This window comes from Polypterus senegalus, unplaced genomic scaffold (assembly GCF_016835505.1).
Source record: "Polypterus senegalus isolate Bchr_013 unplaced genomic scaffold, ASM1683550v1 scaffold_285, whole genome shotgun sequence".
NCBI lineage: Eukaryota > Metazoa > Chordata > Cladistia > Polypteriformes > Polypteridae > Polypterus > Polypterus senegalus.
Genome location: NW_024386005.1, coordinates 215,866 through 233,616, shown reverse-complemented (window position 1 = coordinate 233,616; position 17,751 = coordinate 215,866). Strand labels below are relative to the sequence as shown.

General features: G+C 41.4%; 1 protein-coding gene across 3 annotated transcripts; it reads right to left on the bottom strand.

Annotated features, from left to right (window-relative positions):
• Positions 1 to 8,583: 8,583 nt before the first annotated feature.
• On the bottom strand, positions 8,584 to 16,933 carry LOC120522516 (butyrophilin subfamily 1 member A1-like). 3 transcript variants are annotated; one of them, XM_039743424.1, is made up of 5 exons: positions 16,898 to 16,933; positions 15,682 to 15,785; positions 15,547 to 15,573; positions 11,355 to 11,381; positions 8,584 to 9,465 (listed from the first exon to the last, which is right to left on the bottom strand). In XM_039743424.1, exons 2-5 carry the CDS (start codon positions 15,686 to 15,688, stop codon positions 9,269 to 9,271), a joined length of 258 nt encoding a protein of 85 aa, XP_039599358.1. In that variant the 5' UTR covers positions 15,689 to 15,785; positions 16,898 to 16,933; the 3' UTR covers positions 8,584 to 9,268. The 3 variants fall into 3 exon arrangements, 2 of the variants coding, with proteins under 2 accessions (XP_039599358.1, XP_039599359.1); XM_039743425.1 differs by lacking the exon at positions 11,355 to 11,381; XR_005632405.1 differs by lacking the exons at positions 8,584 to 9,465; positions 11,355 to 11,381 and adding an exon at positions 12,727 to 12,765.
• Between the last annotated feature and the right edge of the window lie 818 nt (positions 16,934 to 17,751).

The following is a 17,751-nucleotide window of genomic DNA, read 5'->3' as shown; positions in this document are numbered from 1 at the left end:
GCTAGAGGTGATGGCACTCCTCAGACACAAGCAAGAGATTATATATGAAAATAACCACATTCGTATCTTCCCTGATTTCTCCAGCAACAGCTACTAAACGCAGCCTTCTACAACATTAAACAGCGGTTATGGCAAGCCAATATCAAATACAGCCTCTTGTATCCTGCCAAACTGAAAGTGGAATTGCAGGTCAATTCTATGTCTTCTAGCAAGGAAGAAGCAGAAAAGGAATTAAGAAAGCTGATCCCACTATTCTGAAACACAATAGTGAGTCATAGCCTGTCATGATGGCAAGGATAAATAACCTACTGTCTGATCTATTTGTTAAGATACGGGTTTTATCATTATATATCCTCATTATTACTGGAGCTATCTGTTTATGTTTTAATTACAGTTAGCTTAATTTTTTTTTTTTTTTTTCTTATTTATTTATTTTTCTCTACCCTAAAGAGACTGTTCAACATCATACCCTTGGTTTATTGTTATTGCTATTATTGCATTAAGACTTATTATGCTTATTCTGGACCACTTTCTAACACCATCCCGGTTTATTATCTGGGTTATCATCTTAATACATTAAGATTGCTGAAGATTATATATATTTTAAGTTCATAGTTTGTTAATGATTATTTTTAGGCATATAGTATTTAGACTATATTGGTAATAGATATCTCTATTTTTAATCCTAAAACGCGCTGCATGGGGGCTTGTTTTGCTTTGGACGTGCTCTGTCTCTGGGTATGTCAGAGGACTGGGACTGTGGTGGGTTTTAGCCTCACTGGGGAGGCAAAAGGGAGGGTGGGGGTTAAGGGGAGAGAAAGAGAGCAGGCTATATCTATACCTAATCTATCCTTTAATCTTTATAATTATAACTACCAACGTAATAATAAGCTGCATGGCAACAACTCTTGGGGAAATAGGAAATTAAGGTAAAGCTGTCTCACTTCCAGTTAAGACTATAAAATGACATCAAAAATTCAGAATCAGTGTCTCCATGATGGGACAGTTAACTTCGTAGCTGGAATGTTAAAGGCCTGAATCACGAATTAAAGAGAAAGAAAGTACTCTCTCACCTAACAGGTCTAAATGCTAAAATAGTATTTTTACAGGAGACCCACTTACTAAGCAAGGATCAGTTCCGGCTGCAAAAAGACTGGACTGGCCAAATGTTCCATTCTAGTTTTACAAAGAAAACTAGAGGTGTGGGAATTCTCATACATAGAACAGTACCATTTGTAGCATCAGATGTAGTATTGGATCCTGAAGGGAGATATGTAATGGTCATGGGAGACTTATCTAACTGTAAAATGATTTTGATAAATGTTTATGCACCTAATGTTGATGATAAGGAATTTATACAAAATTTATTTGCATCCATTCCCAATCTGAACACTCATAAACTTATAATGGCTGGGGACTTTAATTGTGTTTAAATCCACTTTTAGATAGGACTTCTCCACAGGGGAACGACATCTAACACTGCAAAGATAATTACAAAGTTTATAACTGATCACAACTTATCAGACCCTGGAGGTTTTTAAACCCAAATTCAAGAACATATTCTTTCTACTCACCAGTACATCATTGCTACTCAAGGATTGATTACTTCTTTATAGATAATAACTTCTTGCCTAAGATTAAATCTTGCAAATACGATGCTATTGTTATTTCTGACCATGCACCTGATCTTGGAGCTAAATTACTAAGCCCCACACACTCACCCACAGATGGCGTCTCAACCCGCTTCTATTAGCTGACGAGAATTGTACAAATTTATATCCAAACAAATCAAATTCTTTCTAGAGACAAATACATCCTCAGAGATCTCTGCAGGAATACTCTGGGAAACTCTTAAGGCCTTCTTAAGAGGACAGATTATCTCATATCTTTCCCACAGAAATAAATTAGAAACCAAGAAAGTAGCAGAGATAAAAAGCAAATTACTAAAATAGATGAAGAACATGCCAGACTACCAAGCGAGACTCTACATAGGAGGCTGGCTCTGCATTCAGAATTAAACCTCTTGACAACTAAAGAAACTGAACAACTAATTTACAAATCCAGACATCATTACTATGAACATGGAGAAAGCTAATAAGCTTTTAGCTCAACAAATTCACAAGCAAGAAGTCGCAATGCAATCTCAGTAATCACCAACACGAACGGAGATAAAATCATCGAACACAAAAATATAATGCACACTTTAGAGACTACTATAAATCCTATATACTACTGAGTTTAAAGAAGACAATACACAATCTAATGCATTTCTGGATACATTACAGATACCACAAATAGACACTTTTAGTGTGGAGGAACTTGATAAACCTCTGGCATTATCAGAATTACTAGATGCTATAAAGTCATTCCAAGGCGGGAAAGCAGCAGGCCCTGATGGCTACCCTGCAGAATTTTACAAGAAATTCTCCGCTCAGCTAGCTCCCTCCTATTAGCAACATTTACAGAAGCCAGAGATAACCAATCTCTTCCTCAAACCTTTCGCCAAGCACTAATCACTGGTTTTCCAAAACAAAATAAGGACTTATTACAATGTGCATCATACAGACCAATTTCACTTCTGAATAATGACGTTAAAATACTCTCTAAAATCATAGCTAGAAGGATGGAGAAAGTGCTCCCTCGTAATATCACAAGACCAAACTGGATTTATTAGGGCGACACTTATCTTCAAATCTTGTGTTTAATGTAATATACTCACCAACTAAATCAAACACCCCAGAAATATTATTATCATTGGATGCAGAAAAAGCATTGACATGATTGAATGGAAATACCTTTTACTACATTGGAGAAGTTTGGGTTTGGCCCGAACATTTGTGCATGGATTAAATTACTGTATACTAACCCAGAAGCTTCAGTTTGCATCAACAACATTTGCTCAGACTACTTTAAACTAGAGCGTGGCACTAGACAAGGATGCCCTTTGTCACCACTGCTGTTTGCAATTGCCATTGAACCACTGGCAATACATTGTCGAAATACTGATCAGATAAAGGGGATTAGCAGAGAAGGACTGGAACAGAAAATCTCATTATATGCAGATGATATGGTACTGTATATATCAGACCCAGAAAATTCTGTGCCTGCAGTCTTAGCAGCACTCACAGAATTTCAAAAGATCTCTGGTCTCAGAATTAATCTGAATAAAAGTGTACTCTTTCCAGTGAATTCTCAAGCATATAATATTAGATTAGACACCCTACCTTTTATCATTGCAGAACAGTTTAAATACCTAGGGGTAAACATCACAAGTAAACATAAAGCTCTTTATCAACAAAATTTCGCGTCTGCATGGAAAAAATTAAACAAGACTTGCATAGATGGTCAACCCTTCATCTCACACTAGCTGGAAGAATTAACACTGTTAAGATGAATATTCTTCCTAAGCTCCTTTTTATTTCAAAACATCCAATATACATTAATAAATCATTCTTTAAGCAATTAGATTCAACAATAACCTCATTTATTTGGAATTCAAAACATCCACGCATCAAAGAGCGACCCTACAAAGACAAAAGGCAGAAGGTGGCATGGCTCTACCTAACTTCCAGTTTTATTACTGGGCAGCAAATATACAGTCGATAAGAACCTGGACACAAATAGAAGAACATACACAGGCTTGGACCGCAATAGAAGTAAAATCCTGCAGTACTTCTTTGTATTCCTTGCTCTGTGCTCCAATAAACACGTTATCGGCAATACACTAATAACCCAATTGTGCTCCACTCACTTAGAATCTGGAACCAATGTAGAAAGCATTTTAAGACGGAGAAGCTTCTATCTGTGGCACCTCTGCAAGAGAACCACCTCTTTCAACCTTCACAAACATATGCAGTTTTAATATCTGGAAAAATTTGGAATTAACTTGCTTAGAGATCTTTATATAGACAACGTCTTTGCATCCTATGAACAATTACATTCCAAATTTAACATTCCAGCTACACATTTCTTTCACTATCTTCAAATCAGGAACTTTGTTAAACAGAACCTTCCAGATTTTCCTCATCTTGCACCCTCGTCCATGCTGGAAAAAATATTGCTCAATTTCAAGGACTTAGACTCCATCTCTACAATATATAAAATCATTTTACAATCCCTTCCTTTCAAAGATCCAAGAGGACACTGGGAAAAGATCTCTCAATTAATATATCAGAAAAGGAGTGGAAAGTAGCAATGCAGAGAATTCACTCGAGCTCCATATGCGCAAAGCATACAATTATACAACTCAAAATTATATATCGAGCACATCTGTCTCACTAAAACTCTCAAAATGTTTCCAGGGCATGATCCAACCTGAGCGTGCAACAAGTCCCAGCCTCACTGGGTCACATGTTCTGGGCCTGCACCAAATTAACATTATTCTGGACAAAATTTTTAATTACCTTCAGACAGCCTTGGACTCACAATCCCTCCTAACCCATTAACAGCTGTGTTTGGGGTTCTTCCAGAGGGCTTAAAGTGGAGAAAGACAAACAAATTGTGATTGCATTCACTACACTTTGGCACGCAGACTTATTCTGATAAACTGGAAGAACCCAAACTCTCCTCTTTTAAGTCAGTGGGAAACTGATGTGTTATATTATTTGAAATTGGAAAAAATCAAATACTCAGTTAGAGGATCTGTACAGACTTTTTTCAAAACATGGCAGGATCTAATCAGTAATATTTTAGAATAAGCTCTTAAAGCACAGAGGAAGCAATTATTTCTGTATTTCTTTTTCTTCTCCATTCATCTCTATTGGCTTATCAAACTTATCAATTTAGGTATGTTTACAAGCCTTAAGTTTTACTCCGTTGGCCTTGCTCTCTCTCTCAGGGGGACTTGTTCTTAATCCTACTTTTGTAAAAATTGATTGATTTGTATGGAATGATTGCAATAAAATTAATACAATTTAAAAAAAAGGGTAACTACACAGGAACAGTAGCACTGCTTTGGCGCTGGGTGCCGCCAGTCTGAAAAACTGGGCAGAGAACTTGCGTGCGCCAGGGTATGAGGTACTGTGGAAATGTACATGGCTTTATGCCAAGTTTAGGTTTTATACATCGCAATTTGAACGTGAAACATTCTTACTTAATATTTCTGTGCGTACCCACCGTTTATACTTGAGGCCCCAGGTCTTCATGTTCAGTTTAGAGACAGAAGGCTCACAGTGGTGGAGACTGGCAGCAAAGTGACAAGTGACACTGCAATGGCTACTGGGAATTTCATTGATGCAGCATTCAGCAGGACCATCCTGTTTATTATTGAGATTTGAGCAAATCTGACATGAAAAGGTCCAAGAACTCCAGCTGAGGGGCAGACACATTCACAAATGTCATCTCAGAGTCATCAGGAGATTTGGACAATAAAAAGAAACAGCTGAGAGCCTGAAACACAGAGGGTGTCTTGTCATCTAAATCAGAAGAGCGAATGAAAGATCTGACTTGACCTGAGACCACTGGGGGCTACTGTATGACTGAATTATGAAATCAATCATCATGATTTGTAAGTCACTTTGGATGGAGGTTTCTGCCACAACTCAAGGACTCATCTGAAGGGTGTCAGTGAAGTTCACAGCTGTAGTTCAAATCTAAATGTGTTTACAGTACGTGGTGTTCTGTCCTTGTGCCAAAAGAAAGGAACAGAAACGGAAGTTTGAGTCTGTTAGCGGCTTTCTATTGTTGGATTAAATGTGTCATCTGTGGACTCGGAGTCTTCTCATTTTACATCCTGACAACTTAACACAATAATTATTGTATTTAGGGATGAATGCAGTCTTTAATATTAGAAATACAAATAAAGAAAAACATAAAACAGACAGCGTCACACAAATCAGTGGGATTGATGTTTAAATGAATTAATGTGTGGACATGAACAGAATTAACAGTGGAATTTGAAATCAACAATTTCCCTTTTGTATTATTCAGGCTTTTTAAACATGAAGGTCACATAAATCTGATCTTTTAATACTTTAAAGATAAAAATAAAATATTTCCTCAGACACACGTCATTGAAATTACTTTTCTTAAAAACTCAAGTAGCTTAAGTCTTGACATAACTTTTCAAGTTTTCTTCATCTACACACACAAGTGCATGAAGTTCCATCTAATGACATATCTGGTGGCCTTCCTCAAAGTCACACCTCACCTGTCACACTTTGTTCTGCTGCTCTTCATTTTCTGTGTCACGTATTTCACTATCTGGGTGTGAAGATTCAACATACAGCAAAGGTTTTATTCATTCATGTTGAACTGACAGCTTCTTCTTCCAAAATGTTCCTCCAAGAAAGGAGAAGACGGGCAAACATTCAAGTTCAGGTTTAGTGACAAGTGTGCAGATTACAGGAAACTCTGACTTGTCTGCTTGACAAACACGAACATCACGTTTAGAGTTTCATTAACATGTGAGAAAGTCAAAGATACGAACAGTAAGACCACCGACATGTGTGTGGTGTGCAGACGAGAGCAGTGACTGTGATTAGTGAGAGGAAGAGCATGAAGATCACGCTGATGACACGAGTTTATCTACAACTCCAAAGTCACTCAGCAAATCTCATCAGTGACTCAACTTTCATACTGCAGGCGGCGTGTATTTGTAGAGGCTTCTGTTCAACAAGTTTAACTTTATTATTATTATTATTATTATTATTATTATTATTATTATAAGCTCCCAAGTGGCCCAGTGCCTCACAGCTCCTAATTTAAATTCCCATCATGCTCAGCATCTCTGTGGAGTTAACGTGTTCTCCTGGTGTCACATGACTTTCTCCCAGTTCTCCCAGTCGCACATCCACTGGTAACACCAGTCAAACACACTTGCAGTTCTGTCCCTGACTCTATTTGAGTTCATTTATAAATGACAGACAAAGTGACATTTCTGAGTCTCACATACGCCTTCACACTCAAATGCAAATAAATAAACTGATTCAGACGAGGACTGGATTGATGAATTTGACTCCATTTTTAATTATTTTAATTACACTTTATGACCACAAGAGGTGCCATTCACACACAATTCTGTATTCTGTTGTCATTTTAATTGTGCTGATTTGTGTGAAGTCGTCCATTTTTAATTCCGTTTCTTCAGTTCTTTTCTCACGTCTAGCACTCTGTTCAGTAATTAAACTTATTATTGTCATTTCTGTCACACACTGTGACTCCAGCACTGCAGCAGACCACCTGTGTGTGTCACTGAAATGACGTCGAGTCTGCGGAGGTTCAGGACTGTGAGGTGGACCCTCAGAGAAGTTCACGAGAAGCCATTTTATTACAGAGGACAGTGCCGTGTCACCTCACTGATGGCGATGATTTCTTTTGTAATTCCTGCCTTTCTTTATTTCATTTGACATCCCTTTCTGTTTTATTTCATTTCATCCCAAACTCATCTCAGTGTTGATGAACTTCTCAGCAGACTTACAGTGTTGTGTATTTCAGTCCACGTTTAACAATAGAAGTATATAGCGGCTGTAACGGCCTTACCCGACCGCAGCTACACCTCAAGACCTGTGGCCTGGATTAATTGCTGAGTTAAATCTAATCAAGCCGTACCTTTAACAAATTAAACCTTTCCCCACAATCGACGGTGTAAAAACACAAAAGAAAAGCAGATATGTAAACTTAAACTGATAAAATGTATTAAATGAAACAGAAAAAGCTAAATAAATTATAAATATCCCTCCACCAAAGCAACACCGTGACAAATCCCTAGATGAATATAACTACCCCTCCTTGCCCTTGTAACATATAACAAACAACACAAATACCAAAAAGAATGAATGAAATACGGTAATGAGCGGTCGTGAACTTGAGTCCGAGTAACAATTGTCCTGAATGCAGATGACTGATTAACCAATATATGAAGTGTTTGTAATTCCCGAAAACTGGAACAGCCTCACCGTGTATCCTCGGCGGTGGTGGAAAATGATCGACCCCGGGTCTCGATGATGAGGGTGTTTGGAATGAGTCCGCGGAATGAAAAACAAACTGGATGGAAATGCTGCGATGTGAAATACAGCAGGTACAGGTGGTTAGGTGGTCGTATAATGAATGTCTCCTTCTCTCTCTCTCTCTCTCTTCCGTTTCCCTCTTGATTGCTTTTATAGTCCTGTGACAAATGTAATTGATTGATTGGACACCGGTGTTTTCCAGGTTTGGGGCGATCTCCTTCCATCATCCGTCTCCCTTTACAGGGACGGCATTCACTGACACACATACACAGTAAGCGGGGCGATGGAAACAAGGCGCGCGGAATACGAACACAAACACTATTACTACTATGTAGCCCCGCTACAACGCTAGATAGGAATTCATGTTTGTCTGATCGGTGGTCTCATAGTAGCACAGTGATTGGTGGTCTGGCCTTCAGCTCTGGTGTCACAGGTTGGTTCTTATCCGTGTTGCCCCCACATTGACAGCCCCTGTGACCCTGAATTAGATAAGCGAGTTACAAAATGGACGGTGGTCTCGATATTCAGGGTCTCTGATTCTTCTGCTCAGCTCACACTCTTCATGTCTTCTAATGTCACAAAGTGGGCACCTCAGTGTAATCAGGACTGACCACCAGCAAGTGGCGTCACTGACGACTGAAGAAAACCAATCCAGTGCTGTGGAGAACACGACCATCTTTGTTGAATTCCTCTTTGAATGTCAAATTAAAGACGCGCACTCAGGATTTCTGTTCATTCTCAGACCCTCAGATTCACATTTGATGATGGAGCCGACGCTTTGATCCAACGCCATTTAAAAATCTCAAGTGTTCAGTCCTGATGTCTCATTAAACACAGAAATCCTGAAAATGAAAATCAGACGAGTAGCAAACAGCAGGACACCTCAGGGGCTTGGAGTTGGTGGTCGAATGTTAAAGAAAGTCTCCATCGGCTTTGTGCTGGTCTGACCTGACACAGAGATGGACAGACGACATTAATACAGAGGGGTCAGTGTGTGCGCAGGGGGCAGATGACCAGAGGGGCTGCGTTTTACCACCGTCATTAAGACCAGGACGGAAGAGCGGATAGAGGGTCTCAGTGAAGGAGTCTGTGAAGGTGTAGAGGTGAGGCGGGACTGGGCATTGTAAAAGGAGACCTGACCTCCATCATAGTCCAGAAAGACCCCCACTGTCAGGGGCTTCACTCTCAGGGGAGGGAGAGGACGGTCATTGCAGCTGCATACTCACTCTCATTCCTCAGCCCTAAAGTCCAGTATCCATTATCTGGGGTCACTGTAATCTCCCCTTCCTGTTGGCGACTCTCTGGCGACTCCTAAAGCCCAGTTAGTCTTCCCCGACCTCCCCCTCCCAGTAGTGTCTCCCTGACGTGAATCCTCTTCTGGCCAGGACATTAACCCAGTAGTCAAACCTCTTTGGATTGTCTGTCACTCCCTGTCGTGTGTCTGTGTATCTCACTTCTTTCCCGTCTTCAGACACAATGAGATGTGGATTTGCAGTCTCAGGGTCAAAAGTGACATCAGCTGAGGAGAAGATGAAGAAAAGAGGAAGACGTCAGGAAATCAGGGGACGTGAGGAAGACAACAACACATTTACACTCCTTGAAGGACCTGAACATTAAAAAGACAAAGGCGTCAAACAGCACGTGTTCAGTTCTCAGCCCACCAAGCCCCTCGTGTGTCTCTTTGTGTCACTGCTCGGCCCCCTGTGTAGTGCACCTCTGACCTCCTCCATTTTATCTTCATTTAACCCTAAAGAGCCTGATCACCACGCTGTGAACATTTTAATAAAAGACGAATCACACAGCGAGGATTTGTTAAAGACACAAACAAGACGACCACCAGTGAGGCCTGGCACTTGTTCACAGACTCACCAGCAGCTCTCAGACTTGTCGTCACTAACCTGAGGGTCTCATGTCCCTTGGCCTGTTGTCCTCCTGTTCCTGTCATTCCTGTCCACTTTGATTCATTTTGTGCTGCTCTGCTCTGCTCTGTCGGTGACTCTGTCACTTTTCTTGTCCTTACACTGCGTTGGTGGCCTTTTATTTAGCAGACCCCCCACTTTATGTTTCTCAGTTCCTTGTCAGAAGTGACAACGGGGGGCACTGAATTTATGACACTGACTCTAACAACACAAGATGGCCGCCTGTCAGTAATGAGGATGAAGTGTCACAAGTCATCAGTCAGCAGGGACACCATGTGACCGGTCAGTACAGGTGAGGGGGGCTTTAATAAGGAGAGGGGACGAGAGGACATACAAGGTGACAACACTGATAGTGACGACAAAGGACAGGACAGCAGGACAAAACACAAATTGGCAGTAAAGAGGGGACAGGACTGGACACTGAGGGGCTGAGAATGGACAGCGGGCCCTGTGAGGACTCAGCAGCACTCAGTTTACTTTAAAAAGTGGAAACGTTGGGAGTGAAAACCTCAAGTGTGTCCTCAGTGTTGTCATCTCACAAATACTTCAACATCGACATGCTGGAAATGGGGGCCTGAGAAAGGGTCTGCACTGAAACACAAGAGGGTCCTAAGTGACAGAAGGGACATCATGGAGTCTTTAAGTAGCAGGGTTAGTGACAATGACACGCAGTGCTAATCGGTGCGAGACCACTGAATCAAAATGACCTTCTGAGAATAAAGTCTACAAGACAAACGAGCATCCTTTGTACCGAGGAAGACATCTGAGGAGTTGTGTCTGCACGAGGAGGGTCCGGTCTTTAGTTCTGTCTTTACTGACTTGTCTGATGTTCTTGAAACACAAAATGAAGTAATGTCCGCCTGCCAAGGAGAATCCAGCTGTTTATGACAGAGGACTGTTTAGTGAACTTCATAGGAATAAGAGAACTAGCGATATTCAAAGAGACCACCAGGGGGCAGTAGAGGCTGAGGTCTTAACTAGCAGCTCATCTGCCTTTAAACACACAGAACAAGCAGCCATCCATTGTCATAACCTGCTTATCCAGAGCAGAGTCGAGGGGCAGATGGAGCCGATCACAGCAGGCATCAGGACAGGGCAGGAACAACCCATGGATGGGACGCCAGTCCATCAGCGGGCAAACACTCAGACACACATCAGGGCTAACTGAGCGTCACCGGACCACCTAACCTGCATGTCTTTGGAGCACACGGAGGAGACCCTCACAGTCACAGGCAGAACATGCAAACTCCACACAAGGAGCCCCAGGAGGTGAACCCCAGTGTCCTTACTGGGAGATGGCAGCAGCTACCACTGTGTCACCATGTCACCCACACAGAGGGACCTCAGCCATTAACTGAGACCTGGGGGACAGTCACAGAGCTCACAAGGTGCTGCTTGTCATGGTCATGAAGGTGACACGTTTAACATGAAGACACAAAGACTACAGACACAGAAAATGAGAATTTCATGACCAGCTTATCAACCGTACCTGCTGAGCTGCATATTCTCCTCCATTCTGTAAAATAATAAATAAAGAAATAAACTTAATGAGTCCAATAAAGAGTGAGACTTGAAAGACCCCCAGTGACCCCCAGTTCAAACATTGTACCTGCATTGGTGGCGTTGTGACTTGTCTGCTGAAGAAGAGAGCTGCGTTACTGAGTGAATAATCAGGTGGGTCAACTTAAAACATCATCTCTTCAGTTCTCACTCGCTACTTTCATTTACTTTCATTTTCCTCTTCTGAAGTCTTAAAATATCTTTGCATTTCAAATTTCCCTTCATAAAGACCCCTTATAATAGACAGCAGAACAATGGACATGACAATAGCTGGAGTGCCAAGCACAGACTGAAAGTGGATTTGCAGAATTAACAGCCTACTGGCCTTTGGCTTTGAATCTGCGTGGCGTCTGATGAAGAAGGAACAGAATTATTTATGATTATTAGGAGTGGAGGTCCTACTGTGAGACTTCTGACCGTGTCCTCGTCACCACAGAAACACAGAAATGAACGCTGCAGGTGTAATTAGTGTGACTGCAATACAATAAGACACGTGCCAGAAGACCCTCGTCTTGACCAGTTTGTCTCCTACTGATGGCCTTGCTATTTGTCTTCTCCATTGTCAGTTCAAATGGCTCCTCAGTGCCAACTGTCTGAGTGTCGGTGACCAGAAACAAACTGCTGTGTGAACTGAGAGATCAGAGTGACAGTGGAGGACTGAACTTCTATCAGGTGACATGTGATGCCCACTTCACGGGGTCCTGCTCACTCTTAGGGGTTCACAGTTAAAATAATGAGGTGAATCTAAATGTGAGGACAGAAATCCAAATGTTTAATAATCAGACTGAGTGGAGCAGACGGAGCTTTAGAATCAAAACAACAGCAAACAAAGGATAAGGAGGACTCTTGTGTTGTGTCCAGTACTACTGAGGTAGGGTCTGAGCCCCAGGACCCTCAAACTGATGGACCAACGATAAGAAGAGTGGACTAAAATAAAAGAAGAAGATGAGAAGAAAACACAAGGCACCTTACTGAGTGGCGTAAATAAGATACGAGAGGACAGCACAGTGGGCACCTCAGGGTGTGTGTGAGCTAAGAACGTTCAAACAGTTCTTATAAAATACTGATTCACTCTCAGACATGGAATCAATACAAATCATATTCATAATAATATTATCAGGAAAGCATCCTTAGACTCAGAATGTTTCTTAGTAAAGAGCCTCTACTTGGACTTGTCATTTCTAGCACTAATGTTTCACGTTCTTATTGTGTCCCTTGAATTACTAAACTCTCTCCCTCCATTTAAATCTTTAACAGTTTTATTTTACATTTTAATACAAAGAAGAAAAATCTTTTCTTACCAATTTCCTTGTGCAGGAACCAAATAGGAAGGAATCTAACTGTAGACATAAAGAGAAGAACAAAGTGAACATTTGAGAAGAGAAGTGGGACTGACAACACCAGTCTCTCCATGGATGAAGGACACCTCAGATGAATATTTATATATACTGTATATTGTGAGCGTCATACGGATGGAGTGGCGTCACAACTGGGGTGAAGGCTGATACTTTGTCCAGCTGGGAGGCCACAATGAAAGGCTGTGCCACCTGCCCAGGATGGCTTTTGGTTCTTGTCCTACGTGTGGTGGAAATTTAACAGATGGACTGGATGAAATATCAAGGACAATACAGCCTACAATACAATATGAGAGGCGGCAGTGATCCACTGGCTCAGTTCATATGACTTGTAGTTCAGAAGGGCAATCCTGCCAGGGTCTGTGTCTGCCACCAGAGGGCACTTTCATAAGAGAGCCTACAGTACCTGATCATGTGACCCCCATATGTGACAAAAGTGCCTTCAGAATGCAATGTGATGACACCAGAAGTACACCAGGGTCCAACATACAAGAGAGCGTCTCCTTCACTTGGTGAGTCAGAGTTGGGAGGAAGAGGATGACACTCACTAAGGAGGAGCAGAGGGAGACAATAAAGCACTTATTTGGCGTATTGTTTAAAGTAAGAGTTGTGAGGTGTTGTCATGTAATAAAACATGTTATGTTATCCTCCGTTGGTGTCTGACGTGGTGTATCTGCTGTTCAGAGCTCTGGGGCACCTCTAGTGGCCACAAAATATACAGCAATATGTCTGCTTCTGAGGGTGACTAGGGACATTGTCACAAGTGAAGACTTTTCAGGTGACATACGTTACATACGATACCATATTTATATGTAACCTTTAGGGGAAATGACAGAGATATGCGATTTAGGAGATCATTGTTACGCAGATGACACTCAAATCCATATTGGGGTAAACTTCCACCACTACTCTCCTCACAAACTGACTCCATGAAACAAAGTCAAGGGTGCAGCAGACGTTCCTTCAATCAAATTGCTTAATGACTGAGGTTCTTTAATGGGTCCTTCTTCTGTACAAAAAATAAATCATTTGAGTTCATCTGTTGATAGAATTCTGTTATCACCTACCATTAATGTCTGTGACCTTGGAGTTATTTATGACAGTCAGCTCACGTTTGATGCACACATTAAAAACATTACCAAAATGTATTTGTTTCATCAGCACAAGATTGCAGGACCCTGAATATTTCAGTTACTATCTGCTTCTGAAAAGAGTATTCATGTCTTCATCTAAGGCCCTTCATCATTGAGATTATTGCAATGCTCTTCTCTTTGGTCTCCCAGCAAATTCTCTTAAGAAGCTCCAGTGTGTGCAAACTGTGCTGCTCAGACTGTACCCATACGTCACTGAACCGTCACATCACCCCTGTACTGGCGTCCCTGCACTGGTTCTCTGCTCACAAACACGTCACATTTAAAACTCTCATCCTAACACACAAAGAAGTCCACGGCACAGCCTCTCGTCACATCTGTGGCCTCGTCAGACCCTCCATTCTGCTGGCTCTTTGTCCCTGCAGGAGGAAACATCAAGTCATGGAGGATGAGAACTTGATTTACAGAATCTAATGACGTTCTGATTGACTCTCCTGCTTTGTTTGGATTTATTACTGGATGTCACAAATTGGTTTTTACTTTGTTATTTACTGCTTACTTTATACTTTTTATTCTTCTTTTCTTGCTATGCCTTATTGCACTCTGGTTCAAGAAAAGTGCGTTACAAATAAAATGTGCCATTATTACTATTATTATTATTATTATTATTAGTGAACATGCTGGCACAGAGGTTGGCACTGATGCGAGCCCATTCAGAGTGTGGGTTGAGCCTGCATGCTTCTCCGATGTCAACATGTTTTTCTGCTGTCCATTTTAAAGATGAACAGTAAATAAGTTAAAATATTAGTGTGTGTGTGTGTGTGTGTGTGAGAATGTGTGTGTGTGTGTGAGAATGTGTGTGTGTGTGTGTGAGTCACAGACTGGCACCTTACAAATGGATTTCTACTGTCGTGTGTCAACTCTCTGCTTCCATTAATTGGAATCGAAAACAAATGAATAAATTAATTTTATATTCAAAACCATAAAATAAATTTAAAAGCTGTTTATTTTTTATGTTTTTGGTTTCCTTTTCTATTCACACATGAAGCACCAACACAAAGGAGACACAGAAGTCTTCACTGAACGTGGTGGGCCACATTGGCTCAATGCTGACCATTTTCAAATCGTCTCCTCTTCACATTCAGTCTGGCAGCCCTGATCTCCCATTTTGAATTTCCTGACCAGTTCATGTTTATTCAGTCACACCAAGGCCTTCACTAATTGAACTGCTCAGATATTCATGGACTCTGAAGACCCCTGAGAAGCCACCTCACCATCACAGAAGACAGATAAACAGTGGCCAAGTAGAAAGAGGTAAATCAGCACAAGTCGAGCTCATCAGACCAGTCCTTGATCAGAGTGTCTCATATCTTCAGCCCTGTGCTGACTCACGACTAGAGAGAGGACTAAATGTGTAATGGAGGAGCCATTTGGCACTCAGCGCCTGCGTGGCGTTAGGTTTGTCAGCCCACAGCCCTCAAACTCCAGTTCAGCTCCTGGTATGATGTCTCCAGTGGACAGTCTGCATGTCCTTCCATTGTCAGTGGATTTTCAATGTGGCCTCCTACAGCCGCTAACTGTGAATTGTGTGATTAAAATACAAACTGACTGACACGTCTCAGGATTCACGATGACAGTAAAAGACACAAAGTAACTGAAATCAAACTGTACTCACCTATTGAATCATATCTGGTGTTTGTTTCTATGGAAGACAAAAAAAGAATATAAAGATGAATTATTTATGAATAACGTTACCATTTACTGAGCAGTCAGTCTTTTCTGATGTCGATGTGAGATCTTCTGTCCTCACCTCTCATTCTTCTCCATTGAATGACCAGCAGGGGAGTCACCGCTAAGCAAAGAACCAACAAGATGCAGAAAGCCACCAACCAGCCAGAGACCCTTGGGAGAAACCTGCAAAATGAGGGGAAGACGTGTGAGTCTGTGAGACAGGAATGAGCTTCAGGTGTGGAAAACACAGAAGAATCCATCAAGTGGGACTCCTTTCCTATCAGTATCTCACCTCCATTAATGTCATTCTCCACCAGTGTTTGTCTCCTACGTCTTTTTAACCTACATGTTTACTTTTCATTTCTTTGAATCATGGGCACAGATTTAGGGTCCATTCCTAGACTAAGTCACAGTTGAATTTTCTACAGACAGACAGCCTTGTTTTGAAGTCACACTGCTAGCCAACTGTACCTGACACTGTAGATTTATTCATGCGTGTGTGTGGTGGTATCTGACTGTTCCATCTCTTATCCATATTTCATTTCCACTTATGGATCTTTTCCTTTTTCTTGTATATGGCACATCATTTAACACAAAATTGATTAGTAAGTTGAATTTTGAAAGCACACATTTAAGAGGTGCCTCCTACAACCCCAAGACATGCCTGTTGTGTCCATTCTGAATTAGCCCTGTGTGTGTGTGTGAGTGGGCCCTGTGCCCAGTGCTGCTGGGGTCGGCTCCATCACCCACTACCCTGAACTGGATTAAGCCTGTTTGTTAATGTTATGGTTTCATGTTTCTGAGAAGTAGAATGTGGAGTGACTCACTCAGGGTCACACAGGGAGTCAGGGCTCAGGATTGTGGGTCACAACTACAAAGCCATGGCCAGAAGACTCCGTCCTGTCACCGTGTGTCACCCTCTCCATCACATTGTAACACACCCTCGGACAGCATGTCCCCAACCAGAGATAAATCAAAGGGGTCGGCACTGTTTACTTGTTTTACCATTTTAATAATAGCAAGATTTTATTATAAAACATGTTAGGTGAGTAACAATAGTAAAGGAAAATGGGTCTTATGACAGGAAAGACACTTTAGTGGTTGTCCTTCACCAGCATAATTCCAAATGCTCACCATAATTAAAATATGTTTTACTATTTGATTTTTTTATCTGAAGTATTTTCCAAATTTTCCACAAATTCATTAAATGGAAGCCTAGCTTTTTAGATTGATCTACAAATTTGTAAAATTTGTAAACTTTTCTGTAAAATTCTGTGTAAAAATGGAGCATTGACCAAATGACATGCTGCTAGTGCCACACTATTAATGACGTACTGTAGATGCCAAGTCCGGTGCCAGTCTGGCTTTGGTGCTTTACTTCTCATCAGACAGCTGAACACGTTGTACTCCTCCTTCACCGGGAGGACGCTGCTCACTCTCAGAAGACCCTCGGGTCCGCTCTGACTTTATTGTGGACTGTGACGTCACGTCTGCCCCATTCATGTCCCTCCAGGTGACTTCTGGTTGGGGGTTCCACTTCTCAGCGCTGCACTCCAGTCGGGTCTTCTGGCCTTCAGTGGAGCTCATAGAAATGGAGGGCTGAGCACCTAAAACTAATGAAACACAAAAGAGTGGAAGATCAGTGAAGAGAAGAAGAAGAAACACTTTAACATCAGCTGACATGGCATACGGTTAGGAATGAACTGCTCAGATAAAGATATTTGGTTACAATGAACACATTCTGAGTTTGGAGTGTTGGCTTCAATTTTATTGTGTTTGACTTGTGTCAGATTATTTTGTTTATTGCTAATATTTAATGAAACTTCACAGAGTGTCAGTTTGAAATGTTTGGGGTGTTTGATAAAGAATGGAGCCAACTGAGGTTAGGGGTCAGATTTGGGACTATGAGGACATTCTTTTGAATGTCTTCACACTCATAAATAAAGAGACCAGCTATTAAAATACAGAAATCCACACGGGCAGACCAGAGGAGTTATTCAGCTCAACACTCCCACAAACAGGAAGAGCAGCGTCTTTGATTTGTGGATTCCAGTTCTTTGGTATTCTGTCTGTGCTGGGATGCAGGAGCTTCTCATTATTCTTTAGTGACCTGTAATCCCATTTGCTCTGCCACTTGATGTCCCTCTTG